Here is a 23,317-nt window from a genome sequence, read left to right on the forward strand (position 1 = left end):
CCCTAAGTTGCAGACTAGATTGGGGCCAAATCTCAGCTGAGCAGTGAGCTGGAGATTAATCACTTGCTGAGAAGCAAGCAGTAAAATACCACACTTTCCCATCTGCAGCAAGGAGACTGGTCAGAATGACAGGAACCTCTAGGAACAGAAGTTTGGTTTATGAGCTCTCGGCCCCCATAGGAGTCCTGGGGCTTGGGCAGAGCATAGAAACCATGCTTGGCTGGTGAGTTAGTGGGGGATCAGTTCTCTGGTTTGTACCAGAGAGGTGCCTGGTGCTGGGATTGTGGCCTTGTGTCTGCATGTCCAGCTGGGCTTTGTGGACAGGGTGTCTTCCTTGAAGGCCAAGCAGTGGGGTGGCCACTGAGAGAAGGCAGACCCACGCAAGGTTATGACTCAGTGCCATGTCTCTGAAGAAAAACCCGGTACCCCATGCCAGGGATCATCTGTCTTGCTGCAGAGAAGGTGAAAGGTTTCTCACATTACAGCTGGCTTGCCTGCAATAAAGCAAGACATGCTACAGCAAGACAGGTCCCAGACTGATACCTGGGGTGAATGAGGTGGTGAATAGAAATGAGAGGGCAGGGAGGAAGGGGGCAGATGAAGGGCTAGATGCTGCTGAGTGGGATTAGACTGTCCCAGCCTGCCGCAGCTGCACCCTGTGGGGGATGCTGTTCCCCAGGCATGCCCATGTAGGGGAGCATGTGCCCCCCACCAGAGCTGTGTGCTTGCAGAAGTTGTATAATCACTGCCTGCATCCACTGAACAGCTGCACTTTTGCTGAACTCCTGTTATATAAATTGTCCTACCAGGCCCCTTTTGTAGAGCTAGCGAGCTCCCTCTCGTGACTGATGTACCACAGCATGCTAAGTCAATGCACTGAAGGCCACATGCAGATGGCTGACCCAGGCTGCCATGGCCTGGTGGGGTTGGACCCCTCCAGGGCTGCATTTCCATTACAAAGATGTTATTGGTGCCTCTCTTTCTTAAGGATTTAATGTAGGATCATTTTTAAAGTGGAATCAATGCCACACAACCCACTCAAAAATCACTGCCTTTTCAGTGCTACAGACTGGCTGTGTCACCGCAGCCCCTGGCCCTTCCTGAAGGAACCACTAGCCCACAGCAAGCATTTCTGCCATTGGGACATAGCTGGTGCAGGAGGCTCTCCTTATGTCTGGAAAGCCTGACCCTGTCTGCCAGGTAGCTGAAGGGGGAGGTAGGATCAAACCATTTCCAGACACATTTCTGGCCAGGACAACATAAGGTGTACAGCAAACAGTGGAGCTAACAGTCCAAGAGGTCCTGCTCAGTCCCACAATCCTCTAGAGACAAGACAGGCCTGAGGCTAACTTAGAAGAGAAGAGGTGTCCATGCTGTAACCTGAAGGCCCCAGGTCTGTTATGGGCTTCCCTAAGGCAGAGGTGTGCAGGCAGGGAAAGCTGCAGGGAAGGCAGTGGGCTAGGGAACACACAGCACCTTCTTGTCAAGGAATCCTGACATACACTGGAGATGGACGGTTTTTAACAGAGAAAGAGAAGAAGGGCTGAAGAAGATGCAGTGCAACTGTTTGTGAAATGGTCATGGAGGTAAGCGTGCTAGCTGTGTTCAGATCTGTCACCATGTTGTTTCAGGGTAGCTGGAGATGAGAAAGGTGCCTGTATACAGCTGAAGGGGAACAGATTTATCTTGTCTAAGATCTTTATCAATGACCTGGAAGAGGAGACAGAGTGCATCTCATCAAGTTTGTGGATGATATCAAACTGGGAAGTGCAGTCAACATCCAGGAGGGCAGGGCCACCATTCAGAGGGATTTTGACAGGTTGGAGGAATGGGCCAACAGGAACCTCATTAAATTCAGCAAGGACAAATGCAAAGTACTGCAGTAGCATAGAGTACTCTGCAGAAGGACAGACTGGAACTGACTGCCTGGGGAGCAGCTCTGTGGAAAATGCCCTGGTGTTCCCGGTGAACAACAAGCTGAACATGAGCTAGTGATGTGTCCTGGCAGCAAAGAAGGCCAACAGCATCCCGGGCTGTATGAACAAGAGCACAGCCAGGAGACTGAAGGAAGTGACCTCTACTCTGCACTCGTTAGACCATCTCTAGATACTGCAACCAGTTTAGGGCCTCCAGTACAGGAAAGACATTGAAAAATTGGAGAGAGTCCAGCAGAGGCCCCCAAGATGGCCAGGGGACTGGAGCACTTGCCCTGCGAGGAGAAGCTGAGGAAACTGGGCTTGTTCAGCCTAGAATAGAGATGGCTTCAGGGGACCTCATCACAGCCTTCCAGTACCTGTGAGGAAGTTACTGAGAAGACAGAACCAGGCTCTTCACCGTGGTGCATGGCAGGAGGATGAGAGACAAGGGGTGTAAGTTAAAGCAAAAGAGGTTTTGACTGGATATAAGAAAAAAATGTCACTGAGGATAATTAAGCATTGATGTGCAGATCCAGAGAGGCTACAGAATCTCTATCCTTGGAGGCTTTCAAGACCCGGCTGAACAAAGCCCTAAGCACTTGCCTCTGAATTCAGTGTTGACCCCATTTTGAGTATCCTGGACTGGAGATGCCCAGAGGTCCCTTCCAGCCAGAGTGATTCTGTGATTTTATTTCCAGAAAGAACGGATGGGACTGTGGCTTGAAGCGGAAGAGAAGGGAGGTCTCAGTGACCAAAATAATCCCAGATCTTGAGCTCCTCAAGCAAAGACCATGCTCTGGAATGATTTGGAGAGGGGCTGGCACTTCTTGGGTGTAACAGGAAATAAAGAGGCCATTCCCTTCCTTTAGATCATGCCTATGGTTCCAGCGTCCACAGACTGCCACCATCCTCTCCTGGCTACTATTGTGTTTGAGTTGTAAATAAATCCAGCTTGCCTACAGGAGGGCCTTCAGTGCTTAAGGTCTTGCAAGGGAACGTTCTGGATGCTTCTGGATCTAAAAACAAGACTGAAGACCTGTCAACTACTTTGAAAGACACACTATCTCTTAAATGCTTAAAACGTATACTTACATGGCCCACTCCAGCTTCTCATTCTTGATGGAGTTATACAGTGTCTGAAACAAGAAGATGGTATTAGCTGCGTCTCTTATTGAAGACACTCCTAGGTTGTGGAGACCATCTGCCCAATACACCATCTCTGTTTTTGGAGAGATGACTCCCTTGCTGAATTATTCTTGGGTAGTAATTGCCAGTGAGCAGGACAGCTGCTCTCCTACTTGGCCCTTTTTTGTCTATGTACTGTGCTAGGGATTGGACTGGACATGTCAGCAGCAGTGTATGGCAGTCAGCTTTGCTCAGGAGCCTGGTTATGATCTTTGTGACTAATTCTGGGTGCCAGGTCTAGTCCTGAGTGAATTCTTGCCTACCTAAAGATGATAGAAGAGTTTGGGGCATGCTAAGACACCTTCAGTGTCTTGACTGGGGGAAAGGGGCAGTGGAGGTTTAAATGCTGCCCTGAGAAGCAGGGGCAGAATGAATAGCTTTTCTGTATTTTCAGATACCTCCTGTGCAAATTCAAATGACTTCCCTTGGGCACTGGGAAAGAAGGAGTTAATGGCTGGGAAAGCAGAAGGTACGGGTGGCACTGGCCATGTCTGGGGCTGGGGTAGGATGAGGCCCATCGGAGTGGGTTGTCTCAAGCATGCTGTGACACTGCTCATGTGGCACTGGTCCTTTCAACCACTTTCCATACAGCAAAATCCTAACCAGATGAGGCTGCTGGAACTGTAGCAGGTATGGACAATGCTGGTGTTGTTAAACCATGTGAAGGGAGAAAATGCTGATTTGGGGTGTCTAAGCAACCTTCCATGGTACTGAAATAGTTGTACTGGAGTGTTCCATCTAATTATGTGGAAGTGAACATAGAGAACAGCATCAGTGTCATGTGGCCATATTTATTTTGAGTGCATTGCTCTGTGCATTGTCTGGTGGGTCACAGAACTACCATGATGGAGGGAGACCCCCAGATATGTTCTGAGGACAGATATGCCACCAATCTGGATAAAAGATAGACAGGAAACAGACCTCCGGTGATTCACTTTGATGTGCAAGTTAGCACAAGCTATCAGTATGGGTTAAAATTCTTCCAGTGGAAGAACTGTGCACTGGAAAATGCTGATTCAAGGGCATTTACTGTCCCAGCAGGATTGGGTGGTACTACAGTAATAATAACAGCACGCAATTGTCTATTTATATCTTATTACCTTCAGCAAATCCTTTGCAAAGTCCTTCCCATCGTTCAGCCCATCCAGGTTTGCTATGAACTGTTGACACGACATCTTTTTGCCAATATTCTGTAAGGCAAAGAAGCAGCTCATTAAAATTCTGGAAACTTCTGACTTTAATCAGAATGTTTTTAAAGAACAGTTTTGTATATAACGGTGAGGCCCCAAGACTTAAAGCTGGAAATAGGTCTTCTACTTTGGTTTTCTATTGGGGTCTTTGCTCTATTTGTTCATGCCAACATCCAAGCATTTCAAATGGCCTCTTTTAAAATGGTGTAGCTAAAACACCTGCAAATAACCTGTCCAACTCTTGATCCAAACTTTCCAAGTAGTCTCACCTCTGGTCTCCATGCTGGTCTTGGTACAGAAATAGCAACACTGGGGTGTGTCTCCAAGCCAGCAGTACGTGAAATTTTCTGGGCATGCAGAGTCAGTCTCTTAAGGCAGCAGGCTCTGGGCAAGGATTTGCCCTTGATGGAAATTATTTTTGATTTCCATTATGGACAGGAATAATCCAGCTACTGGTACTGTGTGAACTTGGTTACTGTGGAGTCTGAGGGCAATACACGGACACCATGGGAACTGCACGATTTGGAACAGCCAAGACTGTTTGCTGTTGATGCTGCCAGGTCATCTGACATCCCTAATATTGGTCTTTGTCATCTGTCCCTGCTGTGCCTCTTCCTTCTCACACCCTCTTACTCTCACCATAGCTGGGAGTGTCACCTTCTCAGACTGTGCAGGTCAAGGCAGCCCTTTTTCTTGTCTCCCCCTGCAATCCTACCTCTCCAGAGGACTAGAGCAGAGGTGTGGAGGAGTCAGTGAGGACTGTGGGGTTCAGAAAAAGGAGTCTGATACCACAGAGGAAAGAGAGGTGTCTCCAGTGCCATGTGATACTGCAGTTCTTACCCTGGAGTGAAGCCCCCAAGGACAGACCTCTTGGTGATATTGCATGGAGTGATCAGTGGAGCTAGTGAGAGGAGAGCAGGAGACATGACCTACCACTGGCAGCCCTAAGGATGCCAACAGCATCTTGACACTGGGTGGGCTTGCATTGTGGTATCAACAAGGTGGCTGTCCTTGTCCAGGTTCCTCCCGGAGGACCCTGGGAAGATGGGCAAGAACGGTTGAAGAAGGATCCCACTCAGGACCTCAGTGGGAGGGGATGAAGCTGCATCAGATGATACAGAAAGTACTGTGCAGAGCAAGGTATGTCTTCCACGCAAGAAAATAACCTCCTGAGAGTGATTGATATCAGAAACCCCTGTCCACAAACATGCACAAAAGAAGACCTGGGGGCCTCTCCTCAAGTGAAAGCATCTGCACAGTGAAGCCTCGGTATTAACTCACAATGTGTCCTCCCCCCCCCCCCCGCCATCTGTGTGTTGAGACATCTTCTTTGGCTAAACGGGGAGCTGGCACTGTCTTTGAGCAGCTCTGTCTGATACTCCTAATTATGCCTCCTGTTGGTGCCAGCTTCAGATGAGCTGGCACTCTGGAGAGATCAAGGAAAAGAGGAATAAAACACTGTTACACATCTGCAGAGTCTGGGGATGCTGCAGTCGGCAAAGTGCAGCACAGTGTGAAACTTCAGCCATCTTTGCTTTCTCAAGTAACTGATGCCCATAACTGGACCCCATAGCAGCAGGATCATGTCAGCCATTGCTCAGGGGATGAACTACCTTCAGAGGACCTGCAGAGAAAACTGCAGACAGGCTTCACTGCAAATAGTGTTTCTCTGGAAAAGGGAAGGGAATTTATGTACTCATGGGCTCTTGAATTACAGCAAAAAAGGATGGCACTGCAATGGGTGTGTGGGTAGAGAAAGAAGAGGGGTTGAGAGAGGGCATAAAAAAGGCAGTAGCAAATCTCCCTGAGCAAGGTATATTGCCCAAAACCCTGAGGCAACAAATTCTTTGCGCAGAAAGGAGGTGGCTACTTTTACCCCTGCCTTCTGCAAGGAAACCAGAGTAAATAGCATAGGTCTTTCTGTCTGCAGAGTTCTTGTTGCAGTGGGGCTGGTCTAGCAATGAAGATAGAAGTAAGAACCTTTTAGGAAGTGAATGGATATAGTGGGGAAAAAATGGCACAAGTTACCAGGCTTACAGGCCCTTCCTCTGGTTTCCTGTGTATTGCATCCAGGTCATAAATCAATCCCAGGGCCTGGATGGCTTCTTTTTGATTTTGTGTATTGGTTTCATGAAGATCTGACTCTTTCTCTTGCACATGAAGATCTCTGAGTCCAGAATGAGACTGCAGCAGCACTGTGGTAATAGCTGAGCAATTGAGCCCTTTCTCTGACAACCAGAAGAGGTGACGATAAAGCTCCAGCAAGGGTGCTGGCACTGTGAATCATCTTGTTGGACTAGGTTGTTAAAGTACTGCAGAGTCAGGGGCAGGATTCAGGCTGGATGTCAGTAGGATTGAACATGGGGTGCTGGGGTAGATCAGAAGCAATACAACTTCAAGTCAGCTATATCTTAATGCTTCAGCTTGTTGGTTTGAGACATGGACTGGGACCAGTGCTCAAATCTAAAGCTCTGCAAGTGCTTCCAAAGCAACACCAGGAGTGACTGTGGCACCAGACCTCCTGCATTTATAACCAGCTGGATAAAGAAAACAAAAGAAAATATGCTGGGACTTGGACTTTGCAGCTTCACCTGATCAACACTTGCAAAGAAACAGTTCTGTGACCACAAGTACCTGATTATCAACAGCACCAGTGCCAAGGACTGCCTGAGCTTTTCCACACACTGCAACAGTATTTAGTGAATGTGGGGAATCCCAGAAGCACCTCTAGAAAGGGCCACCATGAGGGGAAAGTGTGGTACTTTCTTATGCAGCGGGCCTCAGTTCAACAAGATCATCGCATGTAGACATAATCTTCAAGTCTGGGCATGGTTCTGGTCGAGAAGAGCAGTTGCACACCCAAAGATCAGTGTTCTGATGTCTACGTCCCTAGCTGAACTGGGATCTCTGGACATAAACAGTTGCTTGCAGAGGTTGGAGAGAGACATTTCCTTGAGGAACTGGCCAGCCACACAGATGGGGACATCTTTGCTTTTCTGTGATGCATCAGTCACTTGTCAATGCTGAAAGAAGCTAGTGAGGCTGCTTCACAGTCATGTGTAGCTGCTATTTCTGATATGTCCTCCTGGCAGAAAAGATCTTTAGCCCATCTTTATCTGCTCCAGGCCATACAGCAAACCATGAGAAATCACTCTAAAGTAATCAGCTAGCACTATGATGTGCTTGGATGGTGAGTGTGTGAGTGAGCAATGGATAAAATATATAAGAATGGACAGATTGTTACAGGAATGAACAGGTAGAGACAGTATGGGAACAGATGGACAGAGACGGATGGGTGCAGATGGTCTACAGGAATGGATGGATGAGACAGGGTGCACTAGGGTGGTTAGAGTGTATAAGAATAAATTAGAGGAATATTCAAGGTGAGATACGTAGATTTGTAGATTCCTATGAGAATGCTGAGATTAATGGGAGAATGGCTACATGGGTAAATAGACAGGGCTGATTCTGCTGTCCCATGGTTTCACCTCAGTGCAATAGCATTGTTTATAACAGAGATGTTTCCTCCTCTGAGCCTCAACCATCTACTGCTGAGCTGACTGATCCAAGATAATCACATATAATGGGTTGAAGTGTCCAGGATGACTCTACCCTCCTCCAGAAGACAACAGGCTGTAGTGTGGTAGCCCTTGGCTGTAGCCAAATCCCAGCGTTAGAAGGCCAGGCGGGTGAGCATGGATGATAGAAAGCTGCATGTTTGGCAGGAAGAGCATGGAGCTGGGTGCTTGGTGGGAAGAGCAGGTGCCATGTGAAAGCCCCAGCAGGAGAAGCAGGCTGCTAGGGGCCACAGGCAGTGAAGGGTGGCTGCCCAGGATGTTCTCCCCTGCCCTCACTCTGTAAGGTCTTAAAACACTTAAATTTCTGATCTGGAGCCCCCAGGCACCAAACATCTCAGCTGCAAAGTGGTGAGTGGAGCACATCTCCTGTGAGCTGCCCAGCATAAGCCTTCTTCCCCTAGTGGGCCCTGCTTTTTACTCAGGCTTTCTTAACCTCTCTCAAACATTCATCTTCTGGGGTGAGAGGAAGCTCCATTTATGCATCAGTATGAGGTAAGGGTTTTTGGTGTGACTGGACCAAGGGGATCTGGTAGTGGATGTGTCCTAGGCTGCAGAAACAAAGCCATCCAGCTGCAGGGAATGATCCTGCAGACTTTGGGTACCAGTGACACCTGGGTCATGCAAAGCTGCTATGGGTAGATGGGTGTCACTCTCTGGGTGGTTCCAACAGCTGCTCTGACCTCAGAGCTCTTCAGCTCTCTAAGTGCTACTAATACAGCAGTAGTGCTAATATCAGCTTTTCAAACGTCAGGGTCTCAAATCTCAAGCTTGGCTTACAGAGAAACTCACAGGGGTTGTAAGGTTAATAACCATGGACATGTGGGATTGGAGGCTCTCAGGGATCACATTTTCAAGATTTGTTCAGTGGCTTAGAGAGCTGCTGATTTGCTTTTTGTACTGAATGCTAAAGCTTGTCACATCAGAACATGACTTCAAGGGCTGGGCTTCAGTAAAGCACTCAGTATTGTGAAAGCAAAATGCAACCGTGAGAGTTGGTGATGCAGAGGTGTTGATTTGTCACTGTCTTTCCGTGGCCAGCAGTTCTGAACAAAGAGGGATAAAGTTGTGCATTGAAAAGGAGACATCCTAAAACTTTGTTTCCAAGGGACAAAAGATGGAGCACACAAGTCCTTTGTCAGAAGATCTGCTGGAGCTCAAATAGCTCCACCAGCAGAGCATGCTACAGAGTTGCCAACAACCTGGATTTTATTACAAGGCTTGCAGTGTTTGGTGGGGATTACTGGCTTTTAAAGCACCAACGCCAGGAATCATGTGAATCAATGAAAATGGAAGGTCTCATTTTAAAGACAGTATGTTTTCTGAACAGTATGGAAACAGGGTTTGAATGCACCTGTGGTGAAAATCAACAGTACTGAAGCAGACCTCCAGTGTGGTCATGTGAAAGTCTCATGTTTTAAAGTCAGACTCATTATTTTTAAGCTCTGACTCAGTATATTTGATGGCCACTGCTGCAACACTGAACTAGCCTAATGTAGAGACACTGCTGTAGAGAACTGGCCCTTTGTAGAGACATATTAACCACCCTTTCCTAACCAATGGGATTTTTCACTCCATGGCAATGCACAGTAAAACACTGAAACATACACACAATATCAAAAAAGAAAAGAAATAAAAAGTGATATGCAATATCATGACAGCACCTTTAACAAAACAAGGAGGGGTGAGAGAGATCAAGTCACACAATCCCATGTACACTGTGGTTTTTGGAGGTTTCTTTGTACAAGGAGAATTTCATGTGACTCATATCAGCTGCTAAGAATGGGTTGCTAGGTAGTGAAGGACACTGCACAACAATTTCAGAATCCAGACAAACAAAATGCCTTTTTTCTTAACACAGAAAAATAAGTGAAATGCCAGTGTTTTAAAGCAAAACACTAGAATGACTGCACTTACCACCTGGTAAAGGGTTAAAGAGCAGAAAGAGAGGTTCCAGGAGCAGAAGGAAGAAAAAAAAGGAGGAGAAGAAGGAGAAGAAGAAATTAATGTTATGCATGCGGAGAAATAAAGAGAAGATTTTTTCAAAGACGAAAAGCTCGGGCATTTCTGTATCTGGTCAAAAGAAAGCTACATTTTTCATTGCCTAGACAGCAGGAGATTATCTCTTACCAAGCCTGCTAGCCAACTTTTCAACCAAAAAATTGAAATGATAAGCATTTGGACTTTTTTTTTTGGCCCTTTCAATAACTTCTGCCTTCCCAGACACTCTTTGGATTTAACTAAAAAATCTAGACAAAATAAGATTATTTGGGAGTGAAGGGTAAGGTTTGTGTTCTGCTGCAGTGCTGTTTTTGCTGTGGCAGAAAATGCTTTGATGAAAATATTTCCTTGGTTCTAACCATTTCAGTTGAAGGATGAATGCTATGTGAAACCTTCCCAGGAGCCTGCTCCACTGCTCTCCAATAGCATTCCGAGACACTTTGCCTAGACATGTTACTGGCAACCATGTGGGAATGGATCCAGTGGTCAGTGTAATGCCGGTCATGGGCTCTCCGGTCACAAAAGGATGAGGTCATGGCAGCTGTAGCCTGCTTGGTGCAGGCCACAATGCAGATGTTCAGGAAAGGAGACCTGTGTCCTGGACTCACTTCAGCCTAAGGGCCCAGGACTCCATAGCTCCTGAGAGTGCACCAAACAGGCTAACCTGGGATGGTCCCTCCTGAATGGAGAGAGAGCAAATAAGAGACAGCTTGGATCTGGCACTAAGAGCGGAGACCACCTTGCACTGCCATTGTCCACTTCCCCTCCATACCCTGAGCCCTGCTGTAGCAACACTCTTTCAGGCAAAGAACATCAGCTGTCCCTGGAGCTGTATCCCCTAGGCCTTGCTGAAGGCATTCTTCTATCCCCATTTTTGTCTAAGGAAAAGCAGTATCAGGTACTGTTGTGAGTTATATCCTTTCCAAGCCTTCATCTTGCCCCTCTTGGGCTCTGTCACTTGAAGATGCTGTCTCAGCACCTGACTGGCGCAAGCATTCACTGGAGGGGTTATTTTGTGACACTGGTTCCCAGCTCAGACTAGATCCCTAGATTCCATCTCCTCCTCACAGTCTATACATTGGCTTCCCAGTGTCCAAAATCTGGCCCGGCCCTAACAAACACAAAATAGAGCTTGCTGCACACCTCGAAGATGAGTCTGTCTCTGCAGGGGAAAAAAATCTGACTGTGCTCGTGTGACTAGCTGCTCTTGCCAAGACCAGTAATTCCTTCCATGGATTCCTGCATTCAAAACTTGCCACTGTGCCATGAGGGGAGTACCTGTGCTGTAATGAAGGAAGGAAGATCTCTCAGGTGGACCGTCAAATGGAACTGGTGAAGCTGGTGGCCTTTGCATCTTTGCCATCACAGGTGAAGAGCATTGATCCATGTCCTCTTCCCACCCCCATTAAAACAAGCTCTTCTTGAAGGTGATTATAAACCAGTATGCAGAAAAAGAGCTATGTTATGGCCTACTGTCTCTTCATTAGCAGACTAATGAAGAGAAAATCAGGGCAGATATCTGCAGATGCACAATAAATTGTTGCCAGATGGAGGCAGAAGAGGACTCTGATAACACAGCTTGGAAAACATGGGATTGCGGGGCAGAAAAAGGGGGTAAAATTTATATGGGTTTCCTATGTGCAAGCTGTTATAATAAGTCTTCCCCTGCTCCATCTGCACACAGGCTCTGGGGAGTCTGCAGCTCCAGGTTTGAGCTCTCAGAGGGGCTATGAAAGGAGAAGGTACTTCAGTGATCTGAGACTCAAGAAGTTCCTACACTGCTGGAAAGAGGGCACAGGCCCCTGAGGCTCACGGCCATGTTCTACAGCTCTGCGATAAGACTGGACACAGAGAGGGGGAGGTCTGGACCATCAGTGCCAAAAGCTTTCCACAGTAGTAAGCAGGTTGCTGAGCTCATGCCTACTCTCAACTGTACTCTATGGCTGGGATCTCCAGGGTATATCACTTTCCAGTGCTGCCCCCCCGCTCCCACCCAGTCCCATCTCCCCTCTGCAGCAACTTTTCTTACTACTATGCTCTCTCCTCAATATACCCTGGCAACACTCCAGTTGAACTTTTAGGAACAAGTCCAACCTGTGCAGCCTGAAGGTGCCTCTAAGATGTGGTAGAAGCTCTCCTAACAGCCTCTGCTGTTTTCCAACCTCACCTTCTGGCAGTGAGCTCACCTCACCCTTCYATTTGTTTAGAGGCATCTCTGATGTGATGCTCTCCAGTGGCTGAGCATAATGACTTGGATAAGGGGAGCTGCTGCAACTTGCTTCATGCTCTGGAAAGCAAAAATCAAACCTGGACCTGTATGAAACTGCTGACTGCACTGCAGAAGTTTCTGGGATGATGGGAGCTTCAGGTGTCTGCACCACAAGAAATAGCAGCGCAGTTGGTGCTGCTGTTTGCCTGCATCACAGACACTGGTGGTGAAGACCTTTCCTTGAGAGTTCCCAGGGAAGGGCTGAAGCACACAGCAGGACCTGGGAAGAAGGCTGAATTGCCTGTGCCTATATAGGATAAGTGATGTGCAGGAGATTTGCCCTTGGTTTGAGTGTGGAGTGACACTAAGAGAAGGTCTGTCTCCAGAACTGGGCCTAACACCAACAATTCCTTCTGAGATTGGTTAGAATATTCTCTTCCAACCTATCTTGTTTTTCCAGCAATACATCCTGCACAAGGGGAAAGAGCTCTACATTGGGAAGGAAAGAAGGAAGGATGCATCTGTAAGCACTACTTACATGGCCATGAAGATCTGTGTTTAGCAGCATCAGAGCACAGGTGAGAGTGTGAATCCCATCTGAAACACATAACACAGTCAGCTGGCAGTTATTTCTTCCCTTCCCACTCAGTTTCAGTGTTTGCTCTGTCTGGGCAGTCTACCTGATACAAAAAAGGAAGACCAGCTGCTATGTCTGGGGACTCACATACCTTAAAGCACATCTGTTTCTTCCAACTACGCAAGTTAGTTTAACAAAAGATATCTTCTTTCCCCTCAAACTTTACCTTTTTCTGGAAAGATCACCATGGAATTGGCTTTAGAGCAATTCTGTCAAAGGCTTTCTAAAGATCAGACTCTCTGCTGATTACTCTCCGCTTTCCATTTTGTGCTAATGCCATTGCAAAAGCTGCAGAGACTTTGGCAAGAGTATTTTAAGCTAGTTCAGGCTTTTTTCAGGGTGGCCTGTAAGCTCTTGCATTCCCCAACAAAAAAATTTACTACAAATGAAGGCAGCATTTTTGGCTTCCCAACTGTGAAATGTACCCTCTAATTTAATAAAGCTCACATAAAGTTTTTCCTTTGACATAACACGGCTCCCAGCTCTGCACCAGGTAGCCTGGTGCCTTGTTGCTACTGCAAACCCAGGCTATGCCCTAAAGCTTCAAGGTCAAGAGACCTGCCTCCATGTACCGTTATACAGCAGTGAGATGCAAATGCACTCCTGAGCACATTGACTGGTTCCCTCAAGAGTAACAAAAGGGAACAGCACCAGGCAGAAAGCAGGGGATGAAAGTGATGAAGCCTTGGTCTCTGGYCCTGCTCTTGGTATGCTTTTGTGGGTTCACACAGATGGGCTGCTCCATGGAACAAGCTCCATATGATATGATGCTTTCAGCTTATTTCCCTAGCCAGGCTGTGTTGTGAACTGATGCCCTAGGGTCAGGCTGTGAGTTATAGAATCACAGGATCACAGAATGGTTGAGGTTGGAAGGGACCTCTGGAGATCATCCAGCTCAACTCCCCTGCTCAAGCAGGGTCACCTAGAGCACATTGCACAGGATTGTGTCCAGATGACTTTTGAATATCTCCAAGGATGGAGGCTCCACAACCTCTCTGGAAAACCTGTCCCAGTGCTCAGTCACCCTCACAGGAAAACAGGTTTTCCATACGTTCAGACAGAACTTCCTGTGTTTCAGTTTGTGCCTGTTGCCTCTCGTCCTATCACTGGCCACCACTGAAAAGAGTCTGGTTCCATCCTCTTTACACCCTCCCTTCGGATACTTATACACATTGATAAGATTCCCCCTCCATCTTCTCTTCTGCAGGCTGAACAAGTCCAGCCCTCTCAGCCTTTCCTTATAGGAGAGATGCCCCAGTCCCTTAATCATCTTAGTGGCTTTTTACTAGACTCACTCCAGTAGCTCCACCTCTCTCTTGTATTGGAGAGCCCAGAACTGGACAGAGTACTTGAGGCGTGGCCTCACCAGGGCTGAGTAGAGGGGAAGCATCACCTCCCTTGACCTGCTGCTAATGCTCTTCCTGATGCAGCCCAGGATGCCATTGGCCTCCTCTGCCACAAGGACACATTGCTGGCTCATGGTCAACTTGGTGTCCACCAGGACTCCCAGGTTCTGCTCTGCAGGGCTGCTCTCCAGCAGGTCAGCCCCCAACCTGTACTGGTGCATGAGGTTATTCCTCCCTAGGTGCAGGACTTTGCACTTCCCTTTGTTGAGCTTCATGAGGTTCTTCTCTGCCCATCTCTCCAGCCTGTCCAGGTCCCTCTGAATGTCAACACAGCCCTCTAGGGTATCAGCCACTTCTCCCTATTTTGTATCTTCAGCAAACTTGCTGAGGGTGCACTCTGTGCCTTCATCCGGGTCACTGATGAATAAGTTGAACAAGACTGGACCCAGTATTGACCCCTGGGTGACGCCATACAGCTGGAATCCAAGTGCGACCTGAAGCTAATGCAATGAACATGTGCAAGCCACATCATGGCTTCATTGGCAGCTTTGTAATCTATGTCATCATGGCAAAAATTTTGCATTGTTTAACTGTTAGCTGCCCTCCAAATACACACATGCTCAAGGGCGTGGGATGGAGTCTGAGGTTTGACTCCTACATGCTCCAGTTCAACCACTGCTCAATTTACTGCGTGCACACTTCCATCTCCACACAGTGGGTGTAAGATATCTGAGGACCAGAAGAAGGAGAAAGGGTCCCAAGGTCCTTGTCTGTAAGGGAGGTGGATGCAACAGAATTGGGCATCACTTCCAGAGAGGGGTGGTGAAGAAGGATCAGGATTGGGTACTTGGGATATTTTGGTTGGGGACTTCCATTTAGCCTAAGCTCAGTAACTTCTGCTGAAATCAGTGCTCAGAAACCTGAAAAAAAGCCTTGAAAACTTAGCCTGCAGCTTAATTTCTACAGGTGAAGGATCAGTCCCAGAGGAAGGCCCCCTTCTGAACTGAGAAGGGGAAAATATCACATGTGTGTAAAGCAAACACAGGAAAATGAAATTTAAAGCTATAGCCTGTTGGGATACCACTGATCAAAGCAAAGAGGTTATTCTATTTTGAGAAGAGCTCGTGTCCCGTTAATTTCACAGAGGGATTGGAGAGTTCTTGTGACACTACGCACTGCTGCTCTTTGGGAAGCCTGCAAGACAGTCAAACAGGACCTTCTGAGACAAACAGGCCTATTGCAAACTGATGGGGTTGGAGAAGGAACAACTGGCACTTCCATGCTGCCAGGTGAGGGCAGGTCAACAGCCTGATTTCCTCTCATAGTGGCATCTCTAGATGCCTGTAAGCACATGTGTAGAGGCATTCATGGAAGTGTGAATGTGGGCATACTCATGTTTGGATGTGTGCATGTACATGTGTGTACAGGGAATGACCTTTGTCTTCTATAAGTTTCAGGAGAAAGTATCTCAAAAAACCCCAAACAAATTAAAAAAAAAACAGGGGAGGGGCTGCAAGTAGCTTCCAAAATCTGCAGCTCCTGATGAGCCCAAAATTTTACCCAACTGTGCCTTCTTTTGCTGCATTTGTAGTTGCAGGGAGCACAACCTCTGTGCATGCTGACAGTCTTCCTCAGTCTGTATGGAAATATCCTCTTCCATTCAGTAGGACCCCTTTCCATGGACAAGACCTTGGTCTGAGCTAGCATCAGACAATGATTTGCTCATTACCAGCAACCACTTTGCAAGCCACAACTGCAGAAATTTGCAGTCCCTGATCCCAACAGCTCACAAACCACTGATCATCTCTCCTGGTGTTGGGCAAAGCAAGGCCACTGAGCCAGGCTACAGCTGAGGAACCTGTCTTCAGCATAACTCATCCATGTTTGGTCTAGGGGGCAATATTCCCAGGGGGAGTGTCTCCCTATCACTGATCCTGATGGGACACATATGGCTCTCCTCGTGAGGTCCCTGGCACCCCCAATCCCACCCAGGGCCACAGCAGGGCATGATCCTAGACAATGGGAGAAACTGCAGCCTTCCTACCCAATGGGTGATATTCAGGCCTGGCTATGGATAGCTTGTCATATGCTCAGCCTATGCGACTCATTAGGTGTGTGGCAGGTGCACTGTGAGCATGCAATGGTGCCTCATTAGAGACAGGGAAAGAAAACAGTACCTTCGGAAGTGCTCTCCTCTGGGTTGCACTGGCAGTATCTCCGGGAGAAGTGGATCAGCACCCGCTCCCTCTCCTGCGTCTCTCCCATCAGCGGGAATGCTTTCAAGAACGTCCTGCAAATAGAAAGCGATACTTAAAGATGTCACAGGACCAATCTGCCAGGCAGAGTCCAGGCTGAAGAGAGAGATGGAAAGGGGATATCTTCCCTCTCAGGGTCCTTAGAGCAACTAGGGAGGCCCTTGTTGTCACCTCATCCTGTGAGGCCTTGGACCCTGCAGATTGCAATACAAAGAGTGTCTATGGAGCCAGCTCTGAGCTGTGTAGGGGAGCATGCTGCCAGGTGAGATCAACGAATCTGCCTCACCTCCGGCTTGAGGGCACCAGGATGGGTTATCCATCACAAGGGCAGAAGTTGCTCCCATTTGCTCTGATTTTGAACAAGATGGGATTCTTGGGAAAGCTGCTCTCCACCACAGGGAAGCAGGTAGTGGACCCAGCTGTCAAAGCCAGCTTTTGGTGGCAGTACATTGTGTCAAACGTGACACCAAAGCAAAGATTTAACCACAACATGAAGCTCCCCCCCAGTCCCTGTTCTCATGACACGGACAGACTCTGTGGAGTTGGGGGAAGCCCAGAGGAAAAACCCGCCGCATTGCTCAGCTCTGTTCAGCCCAGGCAATACACAGGAATGCCAGAGACCAGCTCACCTGAGTGCTTTGTCAAGGGTCAGGCCAGTGAAGTCAAAGAAGCTGAGATACTCCTCTGCTACCAACTTGCTAAATTCGTTACTGTAATTAAAGAGGGAGTAGTCAGCCCTTTCATCAGGGAAGAAGACACTGTCTACAAGAGGAACAGCAGACTCCTGTCTCCTGGACAGCCCAAACTCCCAGCAGGACTGCACAGACATGATCCCAGACCCAAGGAGAATTTATCCCAGCCTGAAATGCTGCTGGGAGGCTTCCAAAGGGCCTTAATGTACCCCCAGCCTTGCACTGTTTGGCTGCCATCCTTAGACACCTGAGAATGGGAGATATCTGGCCTCAGTGCACCCCTCTGCCATCTGCACTGCTGGCGAGGCAGGGCCTCATCCTCCCAAGCCAGCCAGGGCCACAGGAGGAGGCCATAAGGATGCCCTTTTCTCCTTGGGTACCTTCTCTCTTACCTGGTCCTCTCCTTCCTATTGCTGGACATGTTCCCTCCTCCTACTGCAGTATTCTTGCTCTCCAGCCCCACATTAGCTCCCATCCCACCCTCTCACCATGATGTATCACCCTATGTCTGTTCTCAGGTCCACCCTCATACACCCTCACTCACATCTTGATTTGGGGAGGAAGACAGCCAGATGGATGCCACTGGGGAACTGGAGGAGTCAGGGTGCAGGAGAGCTCAGCTTAATCTCTGGCCCCTGTTCATTTCTGAGTGCTTCTCCAGAAACCGTTCCCCTGCTATGATTTTGAAGTATGCCTGGAGACTGGTTGCCTTTAAACCTAGAATGGGTGTTGTCAAGTCCCTCCATCTGCACAGCTCAGATAGCAGAAGTGCACCCAGGTACTTCAGTGACTGCCAGAAAAGGCAAGTATGTCTCAAAAGATGGTTCCACTGATTCCTCCAGAGTTTCATCTCCCTCACTGGAGCACTATGCACCTCATTTCTGAGAGGGCTGGGACTTCTTTCAGTTTTGCTTCACAGAGGTGTTTTGGGCAGATCATTCCCAGCCTCACTTGAGTTTAGCCTCCTCTATCCACTGTTGCTGCTGGGTCACAAAAATGGGCTGGAGCAGCAGCTTTTGTCTGGATGTGTGTGTGGAAGGGGATGACGAGCACAGAATTAAAATCAGAAGGCCAGAGGGAAACAACAAACAATAAATCCTCATCCCTCCTCTGTGTGAGGGAAGGCATTTCTTCAGAGAAAGGTCACAGTGCAAGCACTCTGCAAAGTTACTGATAAGGTGTCTGTAGAAAAGGATGAGATGACAGCCATATACTGTAATGCTAGGTCACAGCATTTAGCAGTGCATCTTCCAGACTCCCCAGCATGGAGAGATGTGGCTCTCAGGCTGACAACTGGAGCTAAGCTGAGCTTGCAGTTCTCATCTTGCCCATGGAATGACCCCTCCACTGGGCATGGAAGGAGGGGAAGGGCATTGCTCAGTCTCAGTGGGAGAAAGCTCTCGAGATCCCTTTGGTTTGCAGGAAGGACAATGAAATAAAGGTGATGTCACACTTAATTGGCATTCAAAATTGAGTGGGGGACTCACCAGGTAAATCAGCCAGTCAATCTACACTGCATCCTTTCTTCTTTCCTTTCCCTTCTAAAGCCATTTCAGATAGCACACAGGAAAGCTCAGCAGAACCTCAGGCCTAGCTTCTGCATCAGGCCAGGTGTCTGCATTTGGAATTCATCCCTGCCAGCAAGGGCTGCAGAGAGCTGTGCAGGGAGGTCCCATCAGGTATACTGCAGATGTGAAGTACAGGCAGAGAGCTCACTACCTTGCCAGCCTGCCTCGTGATGTCACTGGGACTGTCCCATCCCCCCCCCCAGCTTTCTCAGTCCTATTGGCACTTCTTCTGCAGCCCAGAATTGAGGGAGGAGTAGGTGTATGGGGCAAAAAAACTTCCAAGTCTCTATCATCCCATATTCTGCTTTCAGGTATGACTTAAAGGCACCACTCTGACCCGTAGCACCCAAACAAGCAGCTTCCCATTCAACAGCACTGGCAGTCACGAAAATCTTTAATACTATTCATGTCTGGAGGTGACGTCAATGATTTAGGAGTCCAGATAGCCTCTCAAGAGCCAAAACTTTGTGATCACTCTGGAAAATCATTTATTCTTTGGATTTGGTCCTGTTTCTTCAGTTAATATGTGGTTTTAATAAGGAAAAAAGAAGAATCAATGAATACTGGCAAGAAATGGGAGATGATCTCAATATATGCAGTCTTTGCCATATAATTCCTTTTCCTTCTCCCCACAAAATGAAAAGCATATTGCTAAGTGTTGTATATTTACTTTCACCACAGGATATGTTACACACAGAACTCCTTGCTGTTCCAACAGCATCACTTTATCTTTTGTGTAAGGCAGCTGCTTTTGGGATGGATCCTGTTCAGTAGCACAACACACTGCAGGATCAGGAAAAGCAGCTCCTAGGAGGATAGGGTATGGGGAGAATACAGTGTCTGATTCCTCCCACTTAACTTTATGCTGGGCTGCCAAAGAAAGCACTGGCCTTGCCCAAGGCTCTCTAGAGCCAAAAGACAGAGAAGCAAGTCTAGAGTCTAGCACAGATCTTGGGTGGGCTGAATAGCTCTTGAGGTGTCTCCATGGCCTACACTGGAAGCTACACCCTATTTTATATCCTTAACTAGATCAGACAGGATGAAAGTGGGTGGAGGCTCCATTTCACAACACTTTTCCATTGAGAGAGCAGGCAGGCCTAGCTGCCTGCCCTTCAGCTCACTGAGTCTTGCTGGAGGCCAGAAGTCCATATGAGATTCATGCCAGGGCCCAGCAAGCCTGGCTGGGAGTGGGTTGTGTCAGTTCCTTCTCTGCTAGGCCCAGAGATGGTGCTCATCAGCATCCTGGTGGCTGCCAGGTGCCAGGGTGTCGAGCAGCTACCCAGCCTGGGGGGCCTGTCAGACTTTTCCCTATGTGCTTCACCTGATCCATCTCTGTCTGGAAAAGTTCCAGGCAGGGATTGCCAGCTCTGCTGAGGAAACTGGACAGCTTGGTAGGGCACCTGAAGGCAACCAGTCCCCAGGAAGAAACAAACTCCTGTGTCTAGTCTGGGGCTCAGTAACATTGATGAGATCCTTTTCCCTGAGCACTGGCTCCAGACCCCAGTCAATACACCCCAGGGCATGGCTGGGAGACAGAGCTCAATTACTGGCCAGGGCAAGCCCATGGCCTGCACTGTGGTGTACTTAGCTAATTGCTTTGGCTTCCTTGTTCTAGGGGTGGCCTGCTTTCTCTCTGTGCCAATCCCAGCCCTTCCTGCAGGAAAAGATGACACTTCCACCAGGCAGCTCAAATACGGCACAGAGACTTCACTATAACGAAGGTGTTTATAAGGTCACTGTAAGGGGTTTCCCATGGGGACATGTCAAGCATCCTCTGGCTGGTGGCCCAGCCACACAGACAGTCCCTACAGACCTTCTTTTCCCTTATAGTCCAGTTCAGTGTTTCCTCCCTCTTCCTGGTTTGGGAAGGCCCAGGCACTGAGAGTGCTTATTAACCTGTTTTGGTCACAAGCCACCCCCGGGCGCAGTACAGGAGCCTCCATCTTTTCAGCTGCTTCTCCTAGTTGTATTACTGCGTGGCTGGACATGGATGCATTCTGTGATATTTATAGGGTCTGAATCACACTATTCTACAGAGCCAAAATTGTATTTTCCAAGATCCTTATTCTGCTACAGTCACCTGGATCAAATCATATTTCCAATAAGAACTTTGGTTACACGAAATTCACCTACTCTCCAGAGGAGGAAAGTATGCTGTATGCCCAGGTCACATTGTCCATGGGACAGATTCCCAGCTCACAGTGCATGGCAATGCTGAAATCTCTTTACTCAGATCTCTTTATCAGCACACCTGCTCTGTTGTTGCCTGAGTGGCTTTGTGAAAAAGCACTCCCTTGGGAAATCCTGCAGAAGAGCTCCCAGCATGACCATCTTCAAGGTTTCCTGACTGGCAGCTGAGACAGTTCAACCTACATCCAGTCCATGTTGAAGGAAGTGGTGCAGAAGAGAAAGAGACATATGACTATGGGCAGTGACAGGGCTAAGACATTGCCACAGACAAATGCAGCAACAAGAATCTTGTATGCAGAGTTTAGCTGCCAAAATATGTTCAGAGAGACAAGGATAATTTCTGGATTTGAAGTTAACTTCATAGAATTGTGTCAGATAGAAAGAAACTATTGGAGAGGTCCAACCTCCATTTCCTTGTTCATCAAGTCTTTTCTACTTGTTTGACAATGGTGAATATATTGTTTGTTTGTTTGTTTGTTTGTTTTGAGAAAATTGCCAACATTCACAGAAACATTCAGAAAAAAAGGGGTTAAAAAGAGCTAAAAAGTCTAAAAATGAGAGGTACCTTTTTGCTTTTCCTACAAATCCCCCAGCCAGTCCACCTCCTAAGTACTGCTGGCCTGAAAGTATAGCTTAAATTGATCCTGCTCCCACAATTGCAGTTTGGTCTTATATTGTCTTAGTGGGCATGACCAGATTAAAATGCACCTATTCCCCTCCTCCTTCCTTTCCTGCTTCACAAATCTACCCACTTGGTCCCAGAGCTTGCAGCTCTCTCCAGATCTTGTGCTGACAACCAGATCAGGGAAGTGATCCAACTGTCAAAGCCCAACTGATCAAAACAAAAGTTGTTTTCTTTTAAAGGATGGGTCAATTCCAAGGTGTAGGTCATGACACTTCCAAAATGTTGTTTTGGTGTACGTGTGAGGTGAAGGTGGCAGGAACTGGCAAAGGGGCACATTCAGATGCACTCTGAGAGACCCCATTGCTTGTAGCTGACCCTGCTCAGCCAGCCGGCACAACAAGCTTTGCAAGAAAAGAAAAGAACACCAGGCCTGAAAGAGCAGCAAGCAGAGATGCACCTGTTTTCAAGAATCACTTTGAAAGAGAGGAATGGGGATGTTGTTAGGTGAAACAAAGAGATCACTCAGTAGGCTCCTTCCACTCCAGAGGCTAAGCTGAGAGTCAGACACCAGCACCCTGTTCTGGAAGCTTGGATATTTGCTGAAGAACAGCTGTGTCCTGCTGGTCTGTACAGATGTAAGCCATTTCAGGACATACAAAAAACCCAGCACCACAACACCCGCTGGCAACCTAAAACCATTTGTTACTCCCACCTTCGTTACTCTTACTCTGACTTTTAAAAATCTCTGTAACTCTCTCACTTATTTTAGATGCTTTGAATAAACACTGTTCTGCTTTACCGTGGCAAGCCTATCAACCAAGGTACTGGGAACTCCAGTGTGTTCTTGGCTCTCCATCACAGCTTTCTGGGTTCACACTGTCTATAAAGACTGCAGCTAGGAGATTTTTGGGTGCAGACAAGAAAACCCTGGGTGTTGCCAGAGAGACCACTGCAATGATTTTACAGGGTTTTTGTCCTATCTCACCGGAAGGGGCTCTCACTGATATGACCTTCTTGTTCCAAGAGAGGCTCCAGCCAAACAGATGCAGGTCTGGATACCAAACCCTAGAATTCATGGATTGTTTCAGGGGTCTTAACCTGGGCCTTTTCCAGACATAGGAAGTTCTTGGTTCTGGAGGACAGGACCTTGTGGAAGCTAATGCCCCAAAAATGCAAACAACTTGCAGCATTCAAATTGTAAGGACATTGGACTTGGACCAGTTTCAACTGGAAGAATCTCAAATGGTCCTGATTTCATTCAGCAAGCCCCTGTAACAGCAGGCTTTCTCCTTCAAAATTCATTCTTAGCTTTGTCCTGTTCTCTTCCCAGCAGCATTGTCAGTACTCCCTCAGGACCTCCTCTTTGTACCAAAACTGTTTCTGCTCATCACACAGTTGGCTCTGTCAACTCAATCAATCACCTTGCTGGGTTCCACATTCTCCTGGGTTGGCTATAACTCAAAAAGCCCACTTACTTTTTTCCGAGCTGGCGTGCCACATCACAACGCTTGAATCCTTCGAGGTTGTAGAGGCGCTTGGCCAGCCTCTTTGCAGCCTCACTATCTGCCCTGCAGCCATTTGCTAAAGTGTCTGTGCTGCCATGGTCAAGCTGCTCTGTGCTGCCCGTGTCGGAGTCTGAATCTGAAAGGGCATCTTTCAAGCTGGCATCACTACATGGAAGCAAAAAACAATTTAAGAAGCAGCAATGTGACTTTATGAAACCCATACAAAATACCACATTTTAATTTCTTCCTGTCCTAACCAAAAAATTATGAAAAAACAACAACACACCTTTCTGAACTGGACATTGCACAAACCCTCTTTCATTTCAGGTCAACTGAAATGTATTTTGAGACACTCAAATACTACAGTTTAATTTCAAACTCGTAAGAAAATACTGAAGAGAAAGTGACTTCACACCAAGAAAT

At 47.6% G+C, this 23,317-nt stretch overlaps 1 protein-coding gene across 1 annotated transcript in view; it reads right to left on the bottom strand.

Annotated features, from left to right (window-relative positions):
- Window positions 1-23,317, bottom strand: part of PSD2 (pleckstrin and Sec7 domain containing 2) — a 53,752-nt gene that overhangs the window by 14,632 nt on the left and 15,803 nt on the right. The window contains exons 3-9 of the mRNA XM_026067882.1: window positions 22,865-23,059; window positions 16,944-17,024; window positions 16,237-16,349; window positions 12,615-12,673; window positions 10,604-10,606; window positions 4,202-4,291; window positions 3,009-3,052 (exon numbers count right to left, since the gene is read on the bottom strand). Of these exons, the coding sequence (XP_025923667.1) occupies window positions 3,009-3,052; window positions 4,202-4,291; window positions 10,604-10,606; window positions 12,615-12,673; window positions 16,237-16,349; window positions 16,944-17,024; window positions 22,865-23,059 (585 nt within the window). The remainder of the gene's footprint in view (window positions 1-3,008; window positions 3,053-4,201; window positions 4,292-10,603; window positions 10,607-12,614; window positions 12,674-16,236; window positions 16,350-16,943; window positions 17,025-22,864; window positions 23,060-23,317) is intronic.

This window comes from Apteryx rowi, unplaced genomic scaffold, assembly GCF_003343035.1.
Source record: "Apteryx rowi isolate R43461 unplaced genomic scaffold, aptRow1 scaffold_264, whole genome shotgun sequence".
Taxonomy (NCBI): Eukaryota; Metazoa; Chordata; class Aves; order Apterygiformes; family Apterygidae; genus Apteryx; species Apteryx rowi.